The sequence below is a fragment of the Cucumis melo genome, chromosome 9, assembly GCF_025177605.1.
Source record: "Cucumis melo cultivar AY chromosome 9, USDA_Cmelo_AY_1.0, whole genome shotgun sequence".
In the NCBI taxonomy this organism is placed as follows: Eukaryota; Viridiplantae; Streptophyta; class Magnoliopsida; order Cucurbitales; family Cucurbitaceae; genus Cucumis; species Cucumis melo.
In genome coordinates, this window is record NC_066865.1 from 14,286,222 (window position 1) to 14,313,705 (window position 27,484).

At 36.6% G+C, this 27,484-nt stretch overlaps 1 protein-coding gene across 13 annotated transcripts; it reads right to left on the bottom strand.

Annotated features, from left to right (window-relative positions):
* LOC103499334 (uncharacterized) lies at positions 1-26,139 on the bottom strand. 13 transcript variants are annotated; one of them, XM_051090253.1, is made up of 13 exons: positions 25,950-26,116; positions 24,159-24,365; positions 22,993-23,109; positions 22,155-22,188; positions 19,113-19,203; positions 16,709-16,760; positions 15,470-16,125; positions 15,318-15,366; positions 14,821-14,946; positions 2,527-2,631; positions 2,282-2,373; positions 2,057-2,210; positions 1-507 (listed from the first exon to the last, which is right to left on the bottom strand). In XM_051090253.1, exons 7-13 carry the CDS (start codon positions 16,060-16,062, stop codon positions 244-246), a joined length of 1,383 nt encoding a protein of 460 aa, XP_050946210.1. In that variant the 5' UTR covers positions 16,063-16,125; positions 16,709-16,760; positions 19,113-19,203; positions 22,155-22,188; positions 22,993-23,109; positions 24,159-24,365; positions 25,950-26,116; the 3' UTR covers positions 1-243. The 13 variants fall into 13 exon arrangements, with proteins under 13 accessions (XP_050946210.1, XP_008460542.1, XP_008460545.1 ...); XM_008462320.3 differs by lacking the exons at positions 16,709-16,760; positions 19,113-19,203 and having other exon boundaries at positions 15,470-15,644; positions 15,732-16,125; positions 22,854-23,109; positions 25,950-26,119; XM_008462323.3 differs by lacking the exon at positions 19,113-19,203 and having other exon boundaries at positions 23,024-23,109.
* Positions 26,140-27,484: the final 1,345 nt, after the last annotated feature.

Genomic DNA, 27,484 nt, shown 5'->3' on the forward strand with positions numbered 1-27,484 from the left:
TGGAAAATAACCATCAGTTTCAATTTTACTAACACAGATGCTTAGAATCGTAACAAGAGAATTGAAATTACTTTAGAATGACCATTTAAGAAGTTATTAACATGCCTAACAGTCACCTTCCAACTATATGACTGTCATTTTATGCATATACAAAAGGAGAATAATTCTAAACTTAAATGGAAAATAAATTATCTATACAAATTGTAAGGAAACAGTGAAGTATTGAGAAACTAATAACGGCAATTAGAGTTCCAGCTTAACTTGTGTGGTTTGGGAACTGCTGTATTCTGCAACCTTCATTGAAGTATTTTCTAGCAAAAGAGCTCCGCCATTATAACCATCCATCAATAGCTTCCCTATTTTCGATTTCCATTCGGAGATGTCCTCATTATTCCGGTCATGAACAACTCTCCCACGGTAGTTCAGCATTGTACCCAAGCCACTATTTGGCATCCACCCATAGCTCAATAAAACCCTTGCCTCACCTTCAGTCAAATCTTCCCCAACCTTGCAAAGAGAAATGACAGAAGTGTAAGAAAGTCATCGCCAATGCATCTAATAGAAAAACCTCAATGTATTATTTCGAAGGGCAAGGACTAACCAGAAAATCACAAACAGAGAATGGATTCCTAATAGCATCCCTAGGAGATGCATATTTTAACACAGTATTCTTCCTCTTCGATAAGAAGGATTAGCGATTATGGCTTGTCACCGAAAAAAAATAATAATAAATAATAAACTCTGTGAAAGAATCAAATATTTACTTTGAGAACCCCAAGTTGAAAAATTCTCCCCGAAGGCAAGATCCAAATGTTGAGTGGTCTTTTCTGGACTTCAAAGCTAATCAAGGGAAAATCTTCTCAAGCAGACCTAATGAGAATCTACTTTGTTGCATCTTTATTTTGAAAAACCCCCTTCCACCAAAATAGAGGAAAAAAAAAATAGGCGATCCCCTTGTTCAAACAACAACACTTTAAGGAACCATTTGGACCACCAAGAAAACTTTAATAGTCAACACTATTGAAGTTTTACTATTGACGCACATTTATCGAGTAACTCCTTCTGTTTCTCTACCTTTCACATTTATCGCGCAACTTAGTCTTCCCCTCTTTCTCTACTTTTCACATTTACCAAGGAACTCCGTCTTCCCCTCTTTCTCTACTTTATACATTTATCAAGCAACTTCATCTTACAACTCTACAACGTCAATGTCCCAAACACATACTTCCCAACTCCAACATATGAACTCCAAACTTATTAACTCCACTTAGTGGGCCCCTAAATCTCTCCTCTACTAGTTGACCAACACTTTAGGTCTTGATCAATCTTAGGAACCAAAAACACTTCAAGAATCAACTCGGTTTCTGCACATCTCACTACTGATTTTGCGAACTTCCCCTTCACTTCTAGATACTCATCATTCTCTATCTTCATCCTTGACTTGAATACTTGTCAATCTCTTAAAATGACTTAGTCACCTGTCATGTGCTTGGTACACCCACTATCAACTAACCAAATGTCATACGAAGAGGTACGCCCACTATCAACTAACCAAATGTCATACGAAGTGACTGATGAGAAACAAGCAGCCACAAATAAATAATCTTCTTCTTGTTGTCATGCAACATGTGCTCCACTGTCCACATTGTCGCCAAGTTTCCTTTGATGTGCATCATTAAATGACACCTACACTTCACATTCGTTTTCTCCTAATTCCATTTCACTCAATTCTCAGAGATGCATCACTCTATTTCTTTCCAGGATATCTCACTAATTCTCTAGTCCCCCCAAAAATTTAGGACTCTCATACTAATGAATTTTTACTATGATAAACAGCAGTAAACAAAAGAAGGGAAAAAAATAATTGAACAATTTTTTATTCTAGAAATTGTCCTATTCTCATGATTTAAACCCAAACGGAAGCCTTATTCTGACACGTTGGCTTTGGTGGCCTATTTATATTATTTCGCTCCTCAATGATTTTTTTTCCCTCTGAAGTAATAATAAGAAGAAGAATATAGATGAGAAAATGAAGTACGATTACTAAAGTTGTTACCAATAATGGTGTGTTCTCAAGTAATGAAATTCTGCTACAACTCGTAAGCTTCATGGAAATCACCAACCGCTTTATCTGCCAATTGATGGGTAAGGAATCCACAAGCTCAAAAAAATATGTCGCATAGCCATACTCAGGACGTTCCATTACTATTCTGCACTCAAATGCAGCACCATCAATATCTCAGTAATCAATTGATGTTCACAGAAATGCAAATAAATGCACCTTTTATGTCTCTCAAATACAAATATAAAAGACTGGAGATCCCGGCACCACCCCCATTCGACAGGCCATTTCCGGAAATGAAGATATCTTGTCTAAAAAAGAAGGGCAAACGGCAAATGAAGATCATCAGAGAGGAATAAACTGGAAAGTAGGTTTAAACAGAGGTTGAAAGAGAATTAAAAGATCTTTTTTGCACATAGAAGAGACCAAAAGATGGGGACAATACAGGGAAAAAAAAGTATTACCTGCTCAATAAGTGAAACTAGACAAGCTAAACAATAGCTTACTCTTGAACTTTTCATGCATCTTATGGAGGGAAACTTCATAAAGGAATGGCGTTGAGAAAAAAGCTGTTAGCACATGGTGAAACAATTACTTTAGGGTATAGATAAGAGTACTAGGACAAACTGACAAAAAAATCTCAACTATCAACCAAAAAGCAAAGAAGTACTAAAGGCTAGAAACCAAACAAAATTATCAAATAAAAGGTTTGAGTTCTCTTCTTGGATAACAACCCAATATCATTGACATTGAGAAATCAACATATGACCAAAAGCGAAACACACTTAGTTACACTAGTTGGGAATTTCAAAGAAACGTAGTCAGAAAAACTTAATAAGGATGAGAATAAATATAAGTAAGGAGGGTGGCATTGTCCCAAATTTCCACAACTCTTCTAAAACCATCAAAATTCCATTCTGCCCACGCACATCAGCACACAGTTAAGGAATAAAACAAACCACAGATGTGTGAGCCCCAAACATGCAATCCTCCAATGGCACGAGGTGCACGTTAGTTAATATACTGTCCCTCGTATAATTGTATAACCGGTGACATGGTCATCCAAACTTCAAACCATAGATGATCCAAAGTAAGGTAAGAACCATAATGGAATGGAAAAAAAAAAAAGAGTTCCTCCTGGTACAACAATTCCTCTCTTTTTTGGTAAGAAACAGAGCTTTCATTTAGAATGAATCCAATATAAAAAGAAAGATACCAAAATGGTTGTGCATAAAGACATATTTATGTCCCCCCACCCCCATACCACAAACCACAATAAATCTCAGACTCCGTCCAAATACCTCTCATTCTCTCTAAAAATTGTACAATTTATCCTGAGCCACATCTCCCACAAGAAAGTAAAATAACGAGCCTGCCACAAGACTTTTCCCTTTATCCAGAAATAAGATTTCATCCATGTCCTCAACTGTAGAGTTCATTACACACGGGGGAACCCCAAACAAACTAAAACAACTCCAAAGGGAGAAAGAAAACAAACACCCCCAAAAACGATGATCAATATCCCAACTTGATGTTTGCAAAGGAAACACCACCCCGCAGAATGTTACTAGTTACTACTAAAAACATTGTAGCAAAAAATCATGAGGCAATTACATCCAAAAACCTTAACTCAAGTTCTTTCAAAAATCAAACCATTTTCCTTGAAAGGATGCACAAGTTAATCTCACACTAGCGAAATATCCACTGAATAACAACATGAATTCATCAAAAGCTCTAGCCACCTTCTTTGGATTACTTTGTTTTCTACACAAAAAACCTCCTTTAGATTACTTTGAATATTGGGATTCAACTACATACGAACTAGGCGTTGGATGACCTACAATCCATACCACCCAACTATAATACCAACACCTCTCGTGTGGTGGAACCATAGTAGCTGTCCTTCACTTTGATGACATCCTCCATAAAATACATCTTTGTGTTGCTAACCATTTTCCGAGCAAAAGTTGCAAAACCAGCACATGTATCACATATATGATTATTGCTTAAATGTTTAATATTCCAATTATCAAGAAGAAAATTCCTAACTCTAATCAAGTCACGGTAAGGAATCTCCAATGAACACTAGCATTTCTCCTTCCAAAGTTAAAAATAACAACTCCTTTACAAGTGACACAAGCATTCTTAATGCACAACAAATTCACCATATCTTCATCCTCAATAAAGGGTCTGGGAGTACTAGAAAAGCTTCCTCGTAAACTTCTTGAGCAAGGACTAGGATATCACCACCCTTTATTTAGAATTAGAACTACATGTTTACCCTTCCTGCCATTGTTTGACAGCCCAAGATACTTGATGGAACTCCACTCTCTTAACAGAAATTCTCTCTTTATTGATGTATGTATGTATTACAATCAACTGAGTAGAACTCAATTCCTCTCTCTATTGTTCTTCTCTCTTTCAAGAAGTAACAATAAAACTCTCTAACAGAATTTTCATAAAAACTCTTCTCAAAAGTATTTATACTAAAGCTTGCCGACCTACTTCTATTTCACACGCGTATAATGTGTGATTTATTCTAATTCTATTTCCTACTATAGACAAACTTAATAGGGGTCTAACATTACTCCCTCCTTCCAAATTCACCTTGTCCTCAAGGTGAAGTGCTGGGTACAAACATTGCATCTCCTCATACATCTCCCAAGTAGCTTCGTGCTTTGGCAACCCTTCCCAGCTAACCAATACTTCCCACTGACCAGCCTTATTCTTCTGATATTCCATAACTTCTTTAGGGTTAGATTTCCACTTGTAGTTTTCATTAGCATACTGAATAGTGGGTTGTACATTTGCATGCTGTCCAACTAACTTCTTCAACTAAGACACATGGAACACAGAATGAACAGCGGTATTGGCCGGTAATTCTAGTTTGTAGGCCACGGTTCCCACTTTCTCCATGATTTTGTAGGGACCATAAAATCTGGGAGAAAGTTTCTCATTACATTTCCTTCTCAATGCCAACTGCCTATAAGGACGAATTTTCAAGAAAACATAATCGCCCACACAATATTCTACATCTCTTCTTTTACGGTCAGCATAACTCTTCATTTGCTCTTGTGCTAAACGTAAGTGTTCTCATAACGCACTCAAAACATCATCTCTCTCTTTCAGCATCTCATCCACCGTAGAATTCCTCGATTCAATATCCCCATAAGATAACAGTGCAGGAGGTTTTCTACCATATACAACTTGAAAAGGAGACACACCGAGGGCTCTTTGGAACGTGGTATTATACCAATACTCCGCCCACGGCAGCCATTTAACCCATTCCTTAGGCTTTTCACTACAGAAGCACCTTAGCCATTTAACCCCTCTATTCACAACTTCTGTTTGGTCGTCGGATTGGGGGTGGTAAGCAGTATTTTTATTCAGTTTCGTACCTGATAGCCGAAAGAGTTCCTTCCAAAAATGACTAAGAAAGATTTTATCCCTATCCGAAACAAGTGACAGGGGAAATCCGTGTGGTCGAACAACTTCTTTCACAAATAATTTTGCAACCACCTTAGCTGAATAGGGGTGTTTAAGAGGTAGGAAGTGGCCGTATTTGCTCAATCGATCCACCACAACCAAAATGACTTCAAATCCGCTAGCCTTTGGTAAGCCATCCACAAAGTCCATAGAAATATCACTCCATATGGCTTGTGGAATCTCTAAGGGTATGTTTGGGGTGGGGTTTTAGGAGGAAAAGGATTAGGAAATTGGGCCAAACCGTGTTTGGCCCAAGGATTATGATAAAGGGGGATTAGGGTTATCCTAATCCCTAAATAACCCTATCTTATCCTATTTTTACTTTTTTACAACTCTACATTACCCTACTCAAACAATCCAATCAAAAATTTATTATTGTTTTTTAAATTACTACAATCATAACTCTTCTCCCAAACACATATTACCATAACACTACTATCATAATCCCTCCTCCAAACACATACCATCATAACACTACCTTTCATATTTTCTCTCCCAAACACATATTACCACAACACTACCAATAATAATCTATTCCTCAAACACATATTATCATAATACTAGAATTATCATAATCCTAGGATTATTATAATCCTTTTCTTCCATAACTCTTTCCTTCCCCCAAACACACCCTAACGGTACCAATAACTCTGCTGGAGACAATGCCAACGATTTATTTCTAACATGTTAAACACTCGTCACAATGTTTTTTAATGTCTACTTTCATTCCTTCCCAATACAATTCACTGGACACCCTCTTGTAGGTTCTTAAGAACCCTGAATGACCGCCAACAACAGAATTTTGATAGGTATCCAAAATTGCTGGAACTAAAGTAGAGTTCTTTGAGAGTATTAACCAGTCTTTGTACTTCAGCTTACCGTTCTGTAGAAAGTATTTACTCTCCTTCTGATCTTCCAGCTCCTTCAATTCAACTATTATTTTCTGGAATTTTGGATCTCTATCCACTTCTTTTTTAATCACTTTCAAGTCTACTGTTACCGGCACAGATAAACCATATAGCTGTACATCAGATGGCTTTCTTGAGAGAGCATCTGCTGCTTTGTTTTCAAACCCCGATTTGTAAAGCACATCAAAAGAATAACCCAAAAGCTTTGCTATCCACTTTTGATACTGGGGTGTTAGACCTCCAATCAAGTTAGTTTACCAAAGAAGAAACAAACTACAACAGAATTAGTTAAGGAAGAGGTTAACAGAATTAGTTAACAGAATTAGTTAGAAAACACATGTTAAATGTGTTAAGAAAAATGTGTATAAATAGAGGTTCAATGATAGAAGAAAGATATGAAAAATTTAGTGAGAAGTTGTACTTGATTCTTGAGAAGCAAGATCAAGAGCTTGTGGCAGAATTGAAAACTCATCAATTTTGTATGTTCACTGTTACCGAAAGTAATAAGAGAAGGATAAATTCAGTTTACTTGGCCGGAATTCTATCAAATTGGTATCAGAGCCCGTAATCCGACAAAATGGTGCAAACTAGGATTGAAGAGCGACTTAAAGTGATTGATCAAGAAATAGCACTGATGAAGAAAGAACTCGGGAAGATGCCGATCATCGAATTAAGCCTAAACGATATCGCGAAGAATATGCAAACAATGCGAGCCCAGTCGGACAAACAGGAGCAGATGCTGCTGATGATAATGGAAACTATAGCCAAAGATCGTACTACCACCGGCGAACGTAATGAAGAACCCAATGCGCACATGTCTGTGACAAATAAAGGAAAGGAAAAGGTAGCAACCTCCAGCAAATCGGCCGTATCGGGTCGAAGCAACTCCGACGACCGAAACTAAGGAAAAACAGAGATCGAAGAAGCTGCAGCGCACCGGAATAAATTCAAGAAGGTCGGCCCGTGTTCACCGGAGAAGACCCAGACTCGTGGCTCTTCAGAGCCGAAAGGTACTTTCAGATCCATAAACTCTCTGATTCTGAGAAAATGCTGGTCTCCACGATCAGTTTCGACGGCCCTGCCTTAAATTGGTACCGATCTCAAGAAGAAAGAGAGAAGTTCACCAGCTGGTCAAACTTGAAAAAAAGACTATTGGTAAGATTCAGATCGAGCAGAGACGGAACGATATTAGGGAAATTCTTACGAGTTAAGCAAGAAACTACAGTCGATGATTACCGGAATTTGTTCGACAAACTCGTCGCACCATTGAGTGATGTTCCAGATTCGGTTGTCGAAAATACCTTCATGAATGGCTTGTTTCCATGGATAAGAGCAGGAGTAATACTCTGTCGACCAAAAGGATTAGCCGAAATGATGGAATTCGCGCAATTAGTCGAGAACAGAGAAATCGTGCGAAACGAAGCAAATTTGAATAACCTCGCGGGCGGGAAATATTTTCAGCAAAATACAACAAACAACAGAGCATCGACAAACACCAACAGCGATAACAAGACAAATACGGCCTTCCCTATGCGAACTATCACCTTGAGGAGCTCTAACAACGCCGAAATCCGTAAAGATACCAACTCAAGAAGATTACCCGACGCAGAGTTCCAAGCCCGAAAAGAAAAAGGACTCTGTTTTAGATGCAACGAAAAATACTCAGCTGATCATAGATGCAAAATGAAGGAATTACGCGAACTGAAAATGTTTGTGTGAAAAAAGAAGGCGAAGAATACGAGATAATTGAGGAAAATACCACTGAAGAAAAAACACTAGCACCACCGCAAGTAGAAGAAAAGCAAAAGACCTTTGCCGAACTATCTCTAAACTCTGTTGTTGGACTGAACGATCCGGGCACAATGAAAGTCAAAGGAAAAATCCAAGAGAAAGAAGTGATCATCCTCATAGATTGTGGAGCCACCCACAATTTCATTTCCGAAAAATTAGTGGAATCACTACAATTACCAGTCAAGGAAACCGCCCACTACGGTGTTATACTTGGATCCGGAACAGCAGTACAAGGCAAAGGAATATGTGAAAACGTGGAAATTCAACTAACGAATTGGAAAGTGAAGGAAGAATTTCTACCATTAGAACTCGGAGGAGTTGATGTCGTACTAGGTATGCAATGGCTTCATTCGCTCGGAATAACAGTAGTTGATTGGAAAAACCTCACACTTACATTTTCTAGCGAGGGAAAACAAATCTCAATAAAAGGAGACCCCAGCCTCACTAAGTCACGAATTAGCCTCAAAAGTATGATCAAGACTTGGGTTGAGCAAGATGGATTCTTAATCGAATGCAGAGCAGTACAAGTTCATAAAGAAAATGAACGGATTAATACAGCAGCAACAACCAGTGAAGATGAACCTCTGCAAAACGTGCTGAAACAATTCGAGGACGTATTTGACTGGCCGGAAAAACTTCCACCAATAAGAGGAATTGAACATCAAATACACCTCAAAGAAGGAACCAACCCAATAAACGTTAGACCCTGTAGATATGGGTTTCAACAAAAAGCAGAAATGGAAAGATTGGTGGAGGAAATGCTAACTTCAGGCATCATCAGACCAAGTAATAGCCCCTTCTCAAGCCCTGTACTATTAGTTAAAAAGAAAGATGGCAGCTGGCGCTTCTGTGTCGATTACCGAGCAGTAAATAACGCCACAATTCCAGAAAAGTTCCCAATACCAGTGGCTGAAGAACATTTGACGAGCTAAATGGCGCAACGGTGTTCTCAAAAATAGACCTCAAGTCAGGATACCACCAAATAAGAATGATTGATAAGGATATTCCAAAGACGGCTTTTCGCATTCATGAAGGCCACTACGAATTCCTTGTTTTGCCGTTTGGGTTAACCAACGCCCCCGCTACTTTCCAAGCCTTAATGAATAGCATCTTTAGACCATTTTTGAGAAAGTTTGTTTTGGTCTTCTTCGATGATATCCTGATCTACAGCAAGAATGAGAAAGACCACATAGAGCATATTGAAAAGGTCTTCCTTGCATTGAGAAAGCATACCCTCTTTGCCAATAAAAAAAAGTGCAACTTTGGCCAGAAGAAGGTAGAATACTTGGGACATATCGTATCAGGAGAAGGAGTGGAAGTAGACTCTGAGAAAATAAAGGCAGTTGCGGATTGGCCATGTCCAACAAATATAAGAGAAGTCCAGGGATTCCTTGGATTGACAGGCTACTACAGAAGATTTGTCCAACATTATGGGTCAATAGCAGCCCCACTAACTCAACTACTCAAAAAGGGGGGGTTCAAATGGAACGAAGATGCTGAAGAATCGTTTCGAAAGCTGAAATCTGCAATGATGTCTCTACCAACGTTAGCCTTACCCAACTTTACACTTCCATTTGAAATAGAAACAGATGCATCCGGTTTTGGAGTAGGAGCAGTATTAATCCAGTCAAAGAGACCCATTGCCTTCTACAGCCATACACTATCCATGAGAGATAGGGCCCGACCAGTATATGAACGCAAGTTGATGGCTGTTGTACTATCCGTACAAAGATGGAGACCATACTTACTTGGGGCAAAATTCGTAGTAAAAACGGATCAAAAGTCGCTGAAATTCTTGCTAGAACAAAGGTTCATCCAACCACAATATCAAAAATGGCTATCTAAACTATTGGGATACTCATTTGAAGTGGTTTACAAACCGGGCTTAGAAAATAAAGCAGCCGATGCTTTATCAAGAAGACCACCAGATATACAATTAAACAGCATCTCAGTACCATATTTGATGGACTTGGAAACCATAAAGGAAGAAGTGGAGAAAGATGAAAAGCTAAAGAAGATAGTAGCAAACTTAAGCAAAGAAGACGAAACCCAAACCAGCAAATTCACACTAAAGAATGGCCTCTTGCATTACAAGAACAGACTGGTAATCTCAAAAGCTTCCTCCCTAATTCCAGTCATATTGAATACGTTTCATGACTCAGTAGTAGGACACTCCGGGTTCCTAAGAAATTATAAAAGACTAGCAAGTGAGCTATATTGGGAGGGGATGAAATCGGATGTCAAAAAACATTGTGAATCTTGCATAACTTGCCAACGCAACAAAAGCTTAGCTCTATCACCAGCCGGACTATTAATGCCACTTGAAATACCGCATCAAATTTGGAGCGACATCTCTATGGACTTCATTGATGGTCTACCTAAAGCAAAAGGATGGGATGTAATACTCGTGGTAGTAGATCAGCTCAGCAAATACAGTCACTTCTTGACCCTTAAACACCCTTACACAGCCAAGACAGTAGCAGAAATCTTTGTGAAAGAAATAGTTCGACTGCACGGCTTCCCTACTTCCATTGTCTCCGACCGAGACAGTTTTTCTCAGCCATTTCTGGAATGAATTGTTCAAAATGGCAGGCACTAAACTCAATAAAAGCACAGCTTCCCACCCACAGACCGACGGACAAACAGAGGTGGTAAACAGGGGACTAGAAACCTATCTCAGATGCTTTTGTAGTGAACACCCAAAGGAATGGATTCTGTGGCTACCTTGGGCCGAGTACTGGTACAACACTACTTATCAAAAGGCGCTAGGAAAAACACTCTTCCAAGTGGTCTATGGACATAAACCGCCAACCCTACTATCTTATGGAGAAAGAAGAACCTCAAATTCCTCAATAGACGAGCAGTTGAAAGAACGAGATGTGGCATTAGACGCACTACGAGAACATTTGTTGCTAGCTCAACAACAAATGAAACTATATGCTGACCAAAAAAGAAGACATGTGGAATTCCAGGTTGATGAATTAGTGTTGCTTAAAATACGTCCATACCGACAAACCACCTTAAGAAGCAAAAGGAATGAAAAGTTATCATCACGGTATTTTGGACCTTACAAAATTCTCGAAAGAATTGGTGAGGTAGCATATAGATGGGAATTACCAAAGGATGCAGCTATCCATCCTGTTTTTCATGTTTCGCAACTAAAGAAGTTCGTGAGTCAGCAGACAAATATATTGCCCACACTACAAAACATAACAGAGAAGTTCGAATGGCAATCTCAACCGGAAGAAGCACGTGATTATAGACAAGACAAATCCGGGAAATGGGAAGTGTTAATTGCCTGGAAGAATTTACCGGACTATGAAGCATCGTGGGAAGACTATGATGAGATAAACCAGCGGTATCCTAATCTACACCTTGAGGACAAGGTGAATCTCAAAGGGGGGAGTAATGTTAGACCTCCAATCAAGTTAGTTTACCAAAGAAGAAACAAACTACAACAGAATTAGTTAAGGAAGAGGTTAACAGAATTAGTTAGAAAACACATGTTAAATGTGTTAAGAAAAATGTGTATAAATAGAGGTTCAATGATAGAAGAAAGATATGAAAAATTTAGTGAGAAGTTGTACTTGATTCTTGAGAAGCAAGATCAAGAGCTTGTGGCAGAATTGATAACTCATCAATTCTGTATGTTCACTGTTACCGAAAGTAATAAGAGAAGGATAAATTCAGTTTACTTGGCCGGAGTTCTATCATGGGGCTGAATAACTCTTTGTTCCAGCAAAAATTTCAATGAATTCTGATCGGTTTTCACCAGAAATTTGCCTCCGAACAAATACGGTCTCCACCTTTGAACAACCAATACCACAGCCATTAATTCCCTCTCATATATCGGTCGAACCCTATCTCTCAAAGCTAAAGTGTGACTGCAGTATGCCACAGGTCTCCTGGACTGAATTAACACTGCACCAACACCATACCCTGAAGCATCTGTTAACAGGATGATTTCAAACGGTTGATTAAAGTTCGACAATGTTAACAGGAGAGATATCATTGCTTGCTTCAGTTTGTCAAAGGTTTCTGTGGCTTCTGCATTCCATTTAAATCCTCCCTTCTTGAGTAATTGTGTTAATGGTGCCGCAATGGCTCCATAATTTTGCACAAAACGCCTATAATAACCGGTCGATCCCAGAAATCCCGACTTCTCTAATATTTGTAGGTTTTGGCCACTCAGCTAAAGATTTGATCTTCTCTAGATCAACTTCAACTCCTTCCCCTGATATAACATGACCCAAATATTCAATCTTACGTTGAGCGAAGCTGCATTTTTTTATTTGCATATAACTCATGCTTCCTCAGTATAGATAACACCTTTCCCATATGGTTCATATGATCAGCCAGTATATCATCAAAAAATACTAATACAAATTTTCTCAAGAATGGTTTAAAAATTGCATTCATCAGCTTGAAATGTAGCTGGTGCATTGGTTAACCCAAAAAGCATAACTAAGAACTCATAGTGCCTTTCATGAGTCCTAAAAGCAGTCTTTTCTTTATCTTCATCAGCCATTCTAATTTGATGATACCCGGACATCAAATCGATTTTCAAAAATAAGGATGCACCACATAGTTCATCAAACAATTCTTCCACTACTGGGATTGGAAATTTATCCGGAATAGTCAAATTATTAACAACTCTGTAATCAACACAAAAACATCAGCTACCATCCTTTTTCCTAACCAATAAAACAGGACTAGAAAAGGGTCTGGTGCTGGGTCTTATAACTCCTCCATCTCTTCTTTTTCGTGATATCCATAATGATAAGGTCGCACATTAATGGGAGTAGTTCCCTTCTTCAGATGTATTTGATGCTCAATATCTCTTCTAGGACGTAGTCTTTCTGGCCATTCAAAAACATCTTCAAACTGTTTCAAAACTGCAATGATTGGACTGTCTTTCTCAGCTTCCATGTTAATCATATAACAACCATTTCTGCACAATCCTTCAACTTCTATTGCTCGACATTCAATCAAGAATCTTTCATCCTTCTCTTCCCAGCACTTGATCATATTCTTGAGGCTCACCCTTGCTTTTGTTAAGCTTGGGTCACCTTTGATACTCACTTGTTTTCCATCAAAGGAAAATGTTAGTGACAGGTTTTTCCAATCTACTGTTGTCACTCCTAAGGAGTAAAGCCACTGCATCCCAAGTATAACATCAACACCTCCAAGTTCAAGTGGCAGAAAGTCCTCTTTAACAGTCCAGTTCTTCAATTGTACTTGCAAATCTTCACAAACCCCCTTGCCTTGTACGGCAGCGCCTGAGCCCAATATCACACCATAATGAGCTGTCTCTTTTGTTGGTATATGGAGCTTCTTGACCAACTTTTCTGAGACAAAATTGTGAGTTGCTCCACAATCAATCAAAATAACTACATCCTCTCCTTGTAGTTTACCCCTCACCTTAATGGTACCAAGGTCATTTAAGCCTACTACGGAATTGATTGACAATTCAACATAAGTTGTGTTATCCTCTTTAACCTCCAATCTGTTTATCTCCTTCCTCTCAATCTCTTCTTCCTCAATAATCTCATATTCTTCTGTGTCATTCACCACCACAAACATCCGTAGTTCACGTTGTTCTTTCATTTTACACTTATGGTCTGCTAAGTACTTTTCTTTCCACCTGAAACATAAGCCTTTTTCCTTCCAAGCTTGGAATTCTGCATCAGGCAAACGTTTAGATGTTCCTTCTCTTCGGTTTTTGTTAGAGTTGGAGCTCCTTAAAGTAATAGTTCTAACAGGAAATATAGTATTTCCTTTATTTTCGCTCGCTGCATAATTGGCTCCAGTTTTATTATTCATGGCAGTCTGAGAAGGGTATTTCCCGCCAGAAAACCCATTCAAATTAGCCTCACTTCTAAAGATTTCTCTGTTTTCTACTAGCTGCGCTACTTCCATCATCTCAGCCAATCCCTTCGGTTGACAAAAAGCTACTTCAACTCTAATCCATGGCAATAAACCATTCATAAAATTGTCTTCTACCACTCTTTCTTGTAAATCAGATAATGGTGCCACAAGTTTATCAAACAAATTTCTATATTCTTCTACTGTCGACTCTTGTTTGATACATAAGAACTTTCCACAGATTGTTCCATCTTTACTTGATCTAAAACGGACTAATAGTCTCTCCTTCAAATTTGACCGGCTAATAAACTTGTCTTCAAGAAATAACCACTCAAGTAAAAATGCAATGTTCATTACAGATATTGAATCTTAAGAAATATTAGTTAATTAAGTAATATAAGCCTCACTTTCATGAGATTAGGAAACTTGTATTTTGTGGTCTAGAAAACCATATGTTTGATACGTTTAAAAACCCTAGACGAGAAGCATTAATCGTTATCCTAGAGTTTTCATTGCCTAAGCATGAAAAATATTGTAGGTGTAGGAAACTGAAAGCTTATGGCTAGAAAAGCCTATAGCATATTGCCCATATGGGAAAAACCTTGGGTCGAAACAAGATCATGAAAGACATACATGAGACTTTCCTTTATGAAAGATCAGTTTCTTGTTGGAAAAAGTAAAAAAATAGATAAACGTGTCAATGCTCACCCTCGATATCACATCTTCAAGCTCACCAAAGATGTCTTCACCAAAAGACTCATCTAGATCTTCATCGCTTTCTGTCTCCCCATAAAGCTTGATTTCATCAACTAGTACACCTTTGTCGACTAGTATCTGCAAATAAAATAAGAATAAATACTATTGAAAGTAGAGATAAAGAACACACAAACTTACGTGGAAACCCTAGTACAGGGAGAAAACCCATGGAGCTGAAGATCTTATTATTTTCTAATAATTCATAAAGGTACAAAAGGGAAAAGATTTATAGGCAACATGAGCCTGAATAAAAAATAGGACAAAGAAAATCTTAAATACCATGGGCTTTCATCATGACCTAAGCCCATTATTTCTAACAAATATGACCAAAACTTTTTTGAAAAGGATAAGAAACTTTCATTAAGTAAACGAAAAGAGACTAAAGTTGCATCACAATAGAATACAATCCAAATTTGCAAGCAAAGTTTAATGACACATGATATTAATACCTGGAGAAGGCCAGGAGCATCTTCCTCTAGTGCTGTTTCAACTGAATTCCTGCAAATAAATTCGCACGTACAAAGAGATTAAGAAAACACAGGAAACACTTTTTCGGGGGGACAAAGAACCAACTTTCAGATGTATAATTCCAAGTACATACGTGACAGTCTTTTTCCGTTTGCATCTTCGTTTAATGTTCGTTAAACTAGCAGGTTCTGAAACAAGAATGCTGCATCCAGGGTCAGAAGGTTTTGGATGCTCATAATCCAGAGGTGTAAAACCAAAATCCTTCCGAGAAGAGAAAAACTTCATTCGATCTTGCAATCGCATATTGTCTACCTTGTTTTCATAATGTTCATCAGGAAAGGTTGCTTCACTCTTTATCGACACAGTGTTGCTGAAAACATTATTCATATCCTTACCATATATGTTGCTGTCATCTACATGATCATAAGGTTCATCCTTCACTGTTGTGGAACTCAATAAATTTTCTTTAGGAACATGATCAGTCAAAGGCCGTGAATCTAATTCTGTAGCTACCTTCTCTGTTGAGCAGATCTTATCTTCTTTCAGTTCCATATCATCGCCTGATTCAGTTGACTTGTTCACACAATGATTGCCTGAGCAATATGATCCTGTAAGTGTTAGACTAGGTGAACAAACTTCTGAAGGGCTGCAAGGACGAGGAGCATGACTTCCAGTTCTAGAATGCAACACATTTTCAATTTCCATCAGTTCTTCACTAGCAAACATGGATTTATCTCTCTTTTTCAAGAAGCATTGGAGAAGTTCTCCCGAAGGCACACCAAAACCACCCTGCACAGTCCAACAATATATCAAATTACCAAAAACTCTAAACCACAAAAAAGCAAACAATGAAAAATCGTCACAAAACTTAATGTTTCAGTAATGAGAAAAAAAACATGAAGGAAACACGAAAGGCTCACCAATCAAACAAGCATAAATAAAATAAGAAAGGTTGTATAATCGACCACAAAATTTTTTTTTTTTTTTTTTTGGATATATTAATCACAAAAGTTGGGGGTCATAACATGAAGCTTTTGACCAATTTGGTTGATAAAAACAAGGATCCATAACAAAAACCTAAGCTTGTCAATATTTACACAACCTGCAAGTGAAGAACGGGCCAAAAGAAAATTTTAAGTCAACTTTTTTAAGCCTCTATAACAAAACTTGTGCAATATATTATGTTGGATATCCATTTTTCTATTGCTACATGTTTATTATGTGTCTATTCATCATTTATGAATGTAATATTTTTTCCATATTTGGTAGTTGGTTTTTCTTCTAATACAAGAAAACGTTGTATTTGATTCATAATATGTACTATTCCGTTCCCAATTTTAACTTGGTATAAGAGTAGGGAAAGAACCCTGACCTTAAGAAACCCTAGCCACCACCATCAATACCGACGAAACCCTAGTCGCCCCCTGAAATGGCAACTAACAAACTTATTGGCAGATGAGAAGATTGTGGGGTGCAAAAGGGTGTTTACAGTAAAGTGTAATGCTAACAGCAGTATTGAAAGATACAAGGTCAAATTAGTAGCTAGGGGCATTACTCAGACCTATAAAATGAATTATCAAAAGACTTTTGAAATCCTCCATTAAACTCCTCGTCTCTTGTAACTAATTAGCATAGTCCTCTTTATCAATTAGACATTAAGAACGCTTTTCTCAATGGTGAATAAAAAAGATGAAATGTTAATGTGTTTACCACCAGGGTTTCTCGACTTGAAATGGAATTTGGAACAAACAAAGTTTGCAAATTAAAGAAATCATCATATAGTCTCAAACAGACTCCATGGAAAAGTAGTCACTAGTTATGAATACTAGTAAAGGTAAGCAGACCATCAATCTTTAGTGAATACTCTAAGACCAGTAATGACTGTCTATCTTGATAATATTATTCTCACCAGAAATGATGAGAAAGGTTTGGTTGATCTTAAGAACATGTGAAATTCAAATCAAAGACTTGAAATATTTTTCAGGGATGGAGTTAACAAGATGTAAGCAGAGGATTTTTTTTCATAGGAAATATGTTATTCGCTCACTTCAAGAGACAAGTTTACTTGATTGTCAAGTTGAAGTGTACAGTAATGCATATTGGGTACAGAATCTTGAGATACTTGAAACGAACTCCAGGTAAAGATACATTATTTCAGAAACAGAATTATTATCAAGTTGAAGTGTACAGTAATGCATATTGGGTTTGGAAATACTACCAACTGAAGATTGGTTATTGTTCTTTATTTAATATAAAAAACAACTTTCATTAAGAAAAAAATGAATGAATACATGGGCATACAAAAAACCAAGCCTACAAAAAAGGAGCTCCCTCTACAAAAAGGGCCACCAACTATGTAACAAAATTCCTATAGGAGAATTACAAAAATCCTTCAAAACTGAAGCCCAATCAAAAACGTGAAAATAAACGAGGGACCAAACATCTGAAGGCTCCCTATCCAAAACCCCTAAACACTGCTATTTCGTCGCCCCATAGAACTCATAAAACCGCACCCACCCCACACACCATATTGGCCTAGAAGTACTACCGATAGAAGATCTACTTCTAGTTATTGTTTATATATATAAAAAATCAACTTTCACAGAGAAAAGTGAAAGAATACACGGACATACAAAAAACCAAAGCCTACAAAAAAGGGAGCTCCCTCTAAAAGAAGGGACTCGGACTATGTATCAAAATTTCAACACAATAATTATAAAAATCCTTTGAAATTGAACTCCAAAGGAAAACGTGAAAACAAACAAGGGACCAAAATCCAAAGGTTCCCTATCCCAAACCCCTAAACACTCTCCTACTCTGCTTACCCCACTGAGCCAATAAAATCACACCCACCCCAGACACCATAAAAAACGGCCTTTCCTCCCAAAAGGCATAGGAGAAAATCCTCAACCATAGCATAACATGCCTATGTCGAGCGATAACACACCAAATGTTTGGAATAAAGAATCCCAAACCCAAATTGTGTACTCACAGCACCGGAGGATATGGTTCAAATATTCCTCTGCCTTCTGAAAAAACAATACAACAAAAAGGTTCAACAAGTAAAGACATCTTCCTCACAAGCCTATCCATCATGTAAGTGTGGCCAAGGAGGCCAAGGAGAACCTGCCAAGTAACAAACCTCACCTTCTTAGGGATCTTTATACTTCAAAAGTTAAAAAGATTGGAACGACAACCCTTCCAAAGGATTAGGAATCCAAAATCTGACATCACTTCTCCCTCTTCTAAAGGAACGACTCTCAAGTAAAGAAAGAAGGGCAGTCATATTTGTCACTTTTCTTTCAGAAAAAAGATGGAACCCAAATGAAAAAGAACAGGCGCTCCCATACCATACTAGAAAGTCAGTAACATAATGGTTTTTACGAGACAACAAATGATACAAGACAAATGATACAAACGAAGAAACAAACTACAAAGAGGTCTCTTCCTCGCCCAGTGATCTTCCCAAAAATACGTATTACTTTCCCCCAGAAAAATACAAATTATTCCCTTCCCAGTTCCCCAAAAACATAACGAACCAGGTGGATGAAAGGGAGCTTATTCGAAATGTCTTTACATAAGTTCTGATCAGTACCCTTTTCTTTTCTTTTTAATACAACTTTTATTGAGAAAAAATGAAAGAATACCACACAAAAACCAAGCCCACAAAAAACCACTAGATAGAGAAAGGGTTTCCAACTACGAATGATGCTGCCTATAACATAATTACAAGAAGTCTTTGAAACTGAGGCCAAAAAAGAAACATGAAACCTTACCATAGATCAAACCTCTGAAGGGTCCTTCTCCACACCACGAAACACTCTATTGTTCCTCTCTCCCAAAGATCCCACAAAATCGCACACACCCCTGCCCAGAAAATAAAATGACCTCTGTTATAAAGGCGAAGGGCGGAGGAACTCCCCGATTATGAAGCAGACGTCCCTTTGCCTAACCAACAAGAAAAAGATGGTCCCGCTAACTGGCACTACTATAGAAGGTGATCAAGGTTTTCCCCTGCTTTCCGACAAAGGATACAACAAAAAGGGTGCATTAACGAGGGCATATTCCTCACCACCGTATCCAATGTATTTACACGACCAAGCAAAACTTGCCAATTAACCCCTCTAAACAATCACTAGAAAGGATGGGTCATCTTTGCTAACGATGATCTTATGCCACAAAGAATTAGGCACAAAGAAAGTTATTGTTCATTTGTTGGAGAAAATTTAGTTACATGCCATAGTAAAAAAACAAAATGAAGTAGTCAAGAGTAGTGCTGAAGCGGAATTTACAATCTTAGCCAATGAAATTCGTGAACGTACGAGGACAAACAGGATCTTATAAGAACTAAAAGTGTCTTAAATGACACCTATACAAGCTTATTGTGATAACAAGGTTGCCACAAAGAATTAGGCACAGAGAAAGTTATAGTTCATTTGTTGGAGGAAATTTAGTTACCTACCATAGTAAAAAACAAAATGCAGTAGTCAAGAATAGTGCTGAAGCAGAATTTACAGTCTTAACCCATGAAATTTGTGAAGGTACTAGGATAAACAGGATCCTTGAGAACTAAAAGTGTCTTAAATGACACCTATACAAGATTATTGTGATAACAAGCATCACTATAACTCATAATCAAATTCTACATGATAGGGCAAAGCATGATGAAGTTGACAAACATTTCATAAAGCAGAAGTTGATGTAGGTGTAATATGCATATCTTATCTTCCAATGACAGAACAAAGAGCGGACATGCTAACTAAAGCTCTTTCGGAAAGATACTTTAATAAATTTCTAAACAAGTTGGCTATGGAGAACATTTACAAACCAGCTTGAGAGAGAATGTTGGATTTCCTTTTTCTTTTGTAATATTGGATGTTTCTTATGTACACTTCCTCATTTATGTATGTAATATTTTTCCTTATTGGTAGTTCATAGTTGATCTTTCTTCTGCAGAAGAAGACCTCGTATTTGATTCATAATATAGAAAAATAATATAACACTATTCCCTTCCCAATGTTAACTTAATTTTGTGTTCTATGTTTTTGGTATTTCTTTGAGTTTCCTTGTTACGTGGTATCCTAACACAAATTGGTATCAACCAGTTCATCCTGGAGTACAGCTTCTGGCAATAGGAGAAGAAACATGATGGTCATGGAAGCAATTAATAAATTTGGCAAAAATAGAAGAAGCTCTATGGCCACAGGGAAATTGCAAAATTGAACTACAAACAGCAAGCAAAATGGAAAAAATGACAAGTTTGGTGGGAGAAATTGCAGCGAACTCATAAAGAAAAGCAAAAAGGAGATGAGCATGTCGAGTTGGGGATCAAAGGCAAGACAGTCATTCAAAGATCATTAACAGTACAATTCAAATGAGTAAGGTGAAGAAATTGGGGGGGAAACAAGTAAGGACGAACAAGCCAGCAGAAAGAGACAAGGCAAGTGGAGAGAGAAACCATTGAAAGTAGGGGAGATCAACGGTCGGTCAAAGTCAGTTTTCCGGCCAAACCGACTCTGACCGACCACAATTCGGTATGGGAATGGCGAACCGACTCCAGCCCCCATTCCCAACAAAACCGACTCCGAACCGATTCGGGCGGTCGGTCGATTTTGGTCGTTTTTTGTTGGAGCAAAATTTTCTTTGTTGAATGATTTTTAAAAATTCTTCTTACCACTTTTTGTTAGTTTTTTTAATTAGAATTACCCTACAATCTCCTAGACGATCATTTAGCCTTCTATACGGGTGTTCATCCTCTTACACGATCGTTTAGCTTTCTATACGATCGTTTGGTAAACGATCGCGTAAAAGGGTAAACGATCGTGTAGAAAGCTAAGCGATCGCATGAATGTGGGTAAACAATTGTATAGAAAGCTAAGCGATCGCATAAGAGGGTAAACGTCAACGATTGCGTAAGAGGGTAAACGATCGTGTAAAAGGTTGAATGATTGTTTAGCTTCCAACACGTTCGTTTAATAAAATACTCATGAGAACAAAATGATAATGATTTTTTAAGTTCTATCTTATATCTTTTTATTAAAAGAAAAAAATTATAAGTCAGTTCAAACAGTTTTCTATACCAACCAATCCTACCATTCAAACCGACCGACTTTAGATCGGTTTAAATTTTTAAAAACTGATTCCCGATCGCCTCTGCCATTTATCCAATCAACCGACTTCAGTTTGGTAGGTTTCGATCAGTCGTTTCGGTTTTTCGACCCACCATAATTGAAAGAAGACCATTCGAACTATGCAAAACGAAAAAGTTCAAAATTTTGGAGAAACAAATAAAAAAAAAGAGACAAAATTGTTGGATAATCTTCACTTATCGAGAAATTTCCCTATCATTCAAGAAGTTTCTTAGAGACAATTTTGAGTCATTGGATCTTACACTATCCAAGATCAATTTATGGCCATCAGCTCTTTCACATTGATCAATGACAATTGGAGCCATTGAATCCTTCACATCTATGAAGAACAAATTGAAATCATTGGATTTGCTTGATGGTCAAGTTTCTTTGGGCTATAAATAGGAGGGGAAACATGTTACAAAATAGAGAGAGTTTCTTCTTATGAAAGAACTTGGCATTCCTCTATAAGAAAAAAATCCTCTAACTTTGATCTGCTTGACAAAGAACCAACTAGCAACGCCTAATTTCACAACCCGAAGTTCTATTGCTAAAAATTCCATTTTCATCTTGCTCACTATCATACAATAGAAACCAAGTTGTCAAAGACATTGGTCCTGTGTGAAATTTCACCCATATATTAGAATTACAAATCTTTGGCTACAAAATTACAGAAGACCAGTGAATTACCTCCACATGTCGATTTGTCAAACCCAATGCTCGCCTACAATGGGAACAAAAAAATAACATCAGCAAAACTAGAAAGTCTAATCTTTCACAAAAAGGATATTCAGAAACCATCTAAATAAGTTTTATGATCAACTTCAACTTGATTTCATATTAATCCCTGAACTTCAGTTTTGCAATTATATCTCTCAACTTTAAACATATAGCTAAATAACTACAAACTTGACGTATAAATATTCTATCTGGAAAAAAATATTAACAAAATCATTTTTGTAGTCAACTAAATTAAAAATGAAATTGTTGTGGAAATTTTATTTCATTAGCTGCTTTTCTTTTCTTTTTTTTTTTTTTTAACACAAAAACATATACATATTTCACTAGGTTCATTAGAGACAATGTTTAATTAAATGTAGGTGGTTAAGAACAAAGTTGTTGTGGTTATATGAGTTATATTGTTCATTCTAATTATTAAATTCTATTAAAGAAGTTAATGGTAAAGATTAATTTTAGTTGACTTACTAAGTTGAAATAATTTAAAAATTAGGAACTATTATAGAAAGACTAAAACAGCATTTCAACCAAAGAAGAACCAGATGCAATCCCTTTCTAAGAATAGGGAAAGGAGTATAGGCATAAAGACCAAGTCTATAGAAACAGATAACTACAGATACAGAAAATATGATCACCAAGAAAATGTGGAACCTTGATAGGAGCATCCTTAGTCGCTCTATCAATAAAACATGATCAAGATCTTCATCAAAGTCATCAAACATCTCATTTTTAACCTTAGTTACAGCCACACCAGCAGAACCAATGTTATCTACACCATCTGCCAAGGTACCTGATAAGCTGCTTATCGATTCCACCCTTACCCAATCAAGAAATTCAGGTGGCATTAGATTCTCAGAAGTCAGGTTCTCTATATTTAATCGAGCCCCCTCGTAGTCCATAAGATGACCTACATAAAGTAAGGACTATATCATGAACGTGGATGAAATTAGAATATCTCAAAAACAACATAGAACACACCAGCAAAAGTATTCCATTTTTTCAACAGCATTTTCTTCAAAACAAAATCATCATAATAAACTAATAAACTTCCATTAACCAACAACAAAGATACAAGTTGTATTACAAGATGATGAAAGTGGTTCCGTCCAAAAAAAAAACAAATTTTCTATACATAATTGACAAACAAACATTATATATATCGTATACTATTCAACTCTAGCTCGTCCAAATCCAATCGACTATACTGTGAGTTTGTCTCGTCAACTGCAAGCAAATAAGTGAACTTAATACATTATTAATACATTAAAAGAAATACTTACAGCAGCGTTAGCTCACAATGCCTACACAAACACAAATTGCTCCATTCGTGACTACATTGTATTGGTATACAATAAAATATTATGTGAACGAATCTAGTTTTTAAGAAGGATACCTTGCAAGTCTAACTGAGCATTTCCATAAATCTAATGTCTATATTTGTGGTGGAAGAGTGAATTTTCCCTGACTTTGCTGCTTTTTAACCACCACGTGGATGTAGTGGAGAAAAAAACAAAAACATTACCCATGAACATTTTATATAAGTTCCACCACAACGAGACCCCCCAACATAACTTTCTATCAACATAATCAGCAAAGTTTAGTAACCATTTCTTACATGATAGGAAGAATGAATCCCTGACTTTGCTGATTATATTGACAGAAAGTTATTTTTTTTAACATGTGACACATGATTTCTATTATCAACTACCCTAATTTGACACAAAGAATCAGATAGTTATCACAAAATACTTTTTTTTTTCTTTTTGCTTTTTTGTTACTCTTTTGGGGAGAAATGAAAAGAAAATGAACTATTTTTTCATACCACAAATTTGATATGCGGGAATTTATAAGTTATAATACCATCATAATTCATCCCAAACAAGCTTGCCAAAAGCAACTGCAGATAAAAGATTCGATCATAATGAGGAAAAGTGAAAGTCATTTAGCTAGTAGTACCTCATATTAATGGGAAAGTTGAACGTGTTCTCACTTTTACTAAGCTCATTGAGAGTTTCCAACTTCCCTTTAACTATAGTGCTTTTGTCCTTTCCAACCTTAAGGAGTTGAGATGACCCAAAGGTAGAAACGTCTCGGATCAAATTCCTCACAATCAAACCTCTTTTTTTGCTACTTTTCTGTAATTATTAACCAACTTCTGCACATCTATTTTCAAAAGTACCGTGCAAATAGAAAAAAAATGTGAATTGAAAATTAGCAAAGAATGGAAGAATAGGATAATCACAAGGCATAGGTTGACTATAAGTATAATTTCAAATCTACGCATTAAGTTAACATTCTCACAAAGTTCTAAAAACGTATGTACATACAAGTTATAATACAAAGAAGCCTATAAATACTTATTCTTTCAACAAACAAAGAAATAGAAAATGAATCAATTCAACACCACAAAAACTCACTAAGATGCAACCGTGGGCAACAGTATCAACAAAAGATGGTATATTAAGGCTGATCAGTTGTAGTAAAAAAAACAAAATAATGCCCTAAATTACCAATTACAACACCTGCTCATAATCAAAACAACCTCAGCATAATCCATAGATCAGCTTCAGCTCCTCTTTAAATTATAGTCATCAATTTGAAAACAATTCTACAAACACATGCATAAGGTTGTCATTGTTCACATACTGTCAGTTATACACAGGGTCATTTATTTCTTTTCCTTCTAAGTTTACAATGAATGAAGAAATTCAACCAGTTTTTTATAAATGACAATATAACTTCATTCTTCCAAGTTCCAACACAATCAAACTAAAAATCAATACAAAAAATATGCATAAATACAACCGAATATCTTCTATAGGTTGTTCAACTGTTTTGTCCTTGAGTTCTATAAAAATAATTTATTCCTTAGCCACTTTTGCAACTATAGTTAATAAAAAAGATAACTTTACATACTCAACAACAACATCCAATAACGATAATTTTGCAACCATAAAAATAACAATTTAAAACAGTATGGAAAGTACTTACATTATCAACAACAATATTTATGTAAACTAAGAAAACATTGGTTGAATGGTTTGGGGGTTTGATTAAATTGTGGGTCCAAAATGCTGTAGAAAAGATTAAAATGAGTTCTTTTTCGCAAAATCATAACATGGTACAGCATATACAAGTCAATAAAATGATTTTTTCATGAAAACAACCTAACCAACAAGATCATACAACAAAAAATGAAATTAATATATAATACAAATGAAATAGAATCACAGCATGTAAAGTTAAGTAATCGTGGGAATACTTGAATAAAAAGCCATTAAACAGAGAAATCCAAGTTCTGAATTGTTGCATCCTTCTTGGTACTTACTAAGCAATCTTAAAAAGGAAACGGTAAGCTCAAAAAAAAAATGCGGTAGCTATTCTTACGAAAAATCCATAGAAAATGCAGTACGATTTACCTAGTCAATATAAACTCGGAAAAATACCCTAACCTAAAGCTATGTGAACTAATCTTGTTGGTCCATGTTCGAGATATTTCAAGCACCATATCCAACACCAAAACGAAGTGGGTAAAACCAAATTGGGTCATGGTAACGAAAATAAAGGGGAGAAACTCGAAACTTCAACCACTGTAGCATCCTCCGATGACCTACGGGTTCAGTGCGGCGGTCGGTGGAACTGTGCGCGAGGGAAAGTGATAAACGGATGGAGAAGTGTCTGAAAGAGAGACAACCGATCGAGAGGGAGACGAACAAGAAATGAAAGAAGAAAAGATCAAGAACTCACCGGCGACGATCCTTCGCACGGCGCGTGGGGAACTAGGCGGACGTCGAAGCCGACGGCAGCGGGTTAGGCTGTGGAGGCGGGTGGTCGGCTGAGCGGTGTCGGCGGACGGTGGCAGAATATATCGAGAGGGGTTTTTGTGAGGTTAGCCAAAATTAGCGAGGAAAATGACTGGATTTTGTAAAAAATAGCAAATTTGACGTAAAATTATTTACAACTTCGGAGAATTTTAGATTTTATCGACAATAAAGGGTGTGTTTGGGAGAGGGAAAGAGTTATACGGAAAAAAAATTATGATAATCCTACTGTTATGATAATATGTGTTTGGGAGAAAGTTATTATTGGTAGTGTTATTATAATATGTGTTTGGGGAAGAAATATGAAATGTAGTGTTATAATAGTATGTGATTGGGAAATGGATTATTATAGTAGTGTTATAATAATATGTGTTTGGGGAAAGAATTATTATTGTAGTATTATTATTATATGTGTTTGAGGAAGGATTATTATTGTAGTATTATTATAATATGTGTTTGGGGGAAAGATTATTATTATAATATTATTATAATATGTGTTTGGGGGAAGAATTATTATTATAGTATTATTATAAAATGTGTTTGGAGGAAGAGTTATGAGTGTAGTATTATTATAAAACTTGTTTGGGGCAAATATTACGTTAATTAGATTTATGTTATTTTTTTAAATAAGGAATGTTAATATAAGAATAAAAAATATATAATTTAATTTTTTTCATTCATGATCAATATTCAATTATGTAATTAGAATAACATAAACATAATTTTGTATATAGGTTTTCAAAAAAAAAAAACTACGGACCCTGTGAGTAACAAATATTTGTTTTATAAAATAATTATATTGAGTCCCATTTAATAATTTTGTTTATTCTCTTATGTTATGTCGTGAAAAATTAATTCGTAAATCCGTAAGTTCATTAGCGCATTTAAACAAAATTATTTCCACGTATACGCAACTTATAAATATTGTAAAAAAAAAACTTCAACGAAAACACTACATTAATAGGATAATACAACAATTGATACCATTACATTTGAAAGCGAAATGAAAATACAAACTAATTAGCTTCAACAGAATTTAAAGTTCGTTAAATAATAAGACATAACAAGTTAGAAAAAGAACATATAGTCCAAGTAAGAAAAGTTTCATTAATACAAATACAACAAACAAACTAGTCATCGGTTTTCTTGAAGAATGATGCTACAGTACGGGTACTTCATATTGTCGGAAACTTCAAGGAAAGCTTTCATGTCATCGACGTTACGCATAATTATATGCATTAAGCCACACCTATCCATCAATGTCAGCTCAGGGATGGCCTCCAACTGTCGAACAATCTCTTGACGTGTTTGGCTTGTGTCTTGACGTTGTAGGATAGGTCATTCAACAATGCGATGAAGTTGTTCATTTCCGTATTCAATGGCAGTACTAACTATGTCCCTACTATCTGTGGCATGTTTTGGACGTTTTCGCTTAGACCCGCTTGAAACATACCTACATTC

Excerpts from the sequence above, each read along its gene's own strand:
- LOC103499334 (XM_008462318.3), bottom strand. The coding sequence starts at position 23,101 with ATGGACTACGAGGGGGCTCGATTAAATATAGAGAACCTGACTTCTGAG. Across the intron at positions 2,632-14,820 it reads TTGAAGATGTGATATCGAGG|CTTTTTTCTCAACGCCATTC; the intron begins GTGAGCATTGAC and ends ATGTGCTAACAG. Across the intron at positions 508-2,056 it reads TTGAGAACACACCATTATTG|GTTGGGGAAGATTTGACTGA; the intron begins GTAACAACTTTA and ends TCTCTTTGCAAG.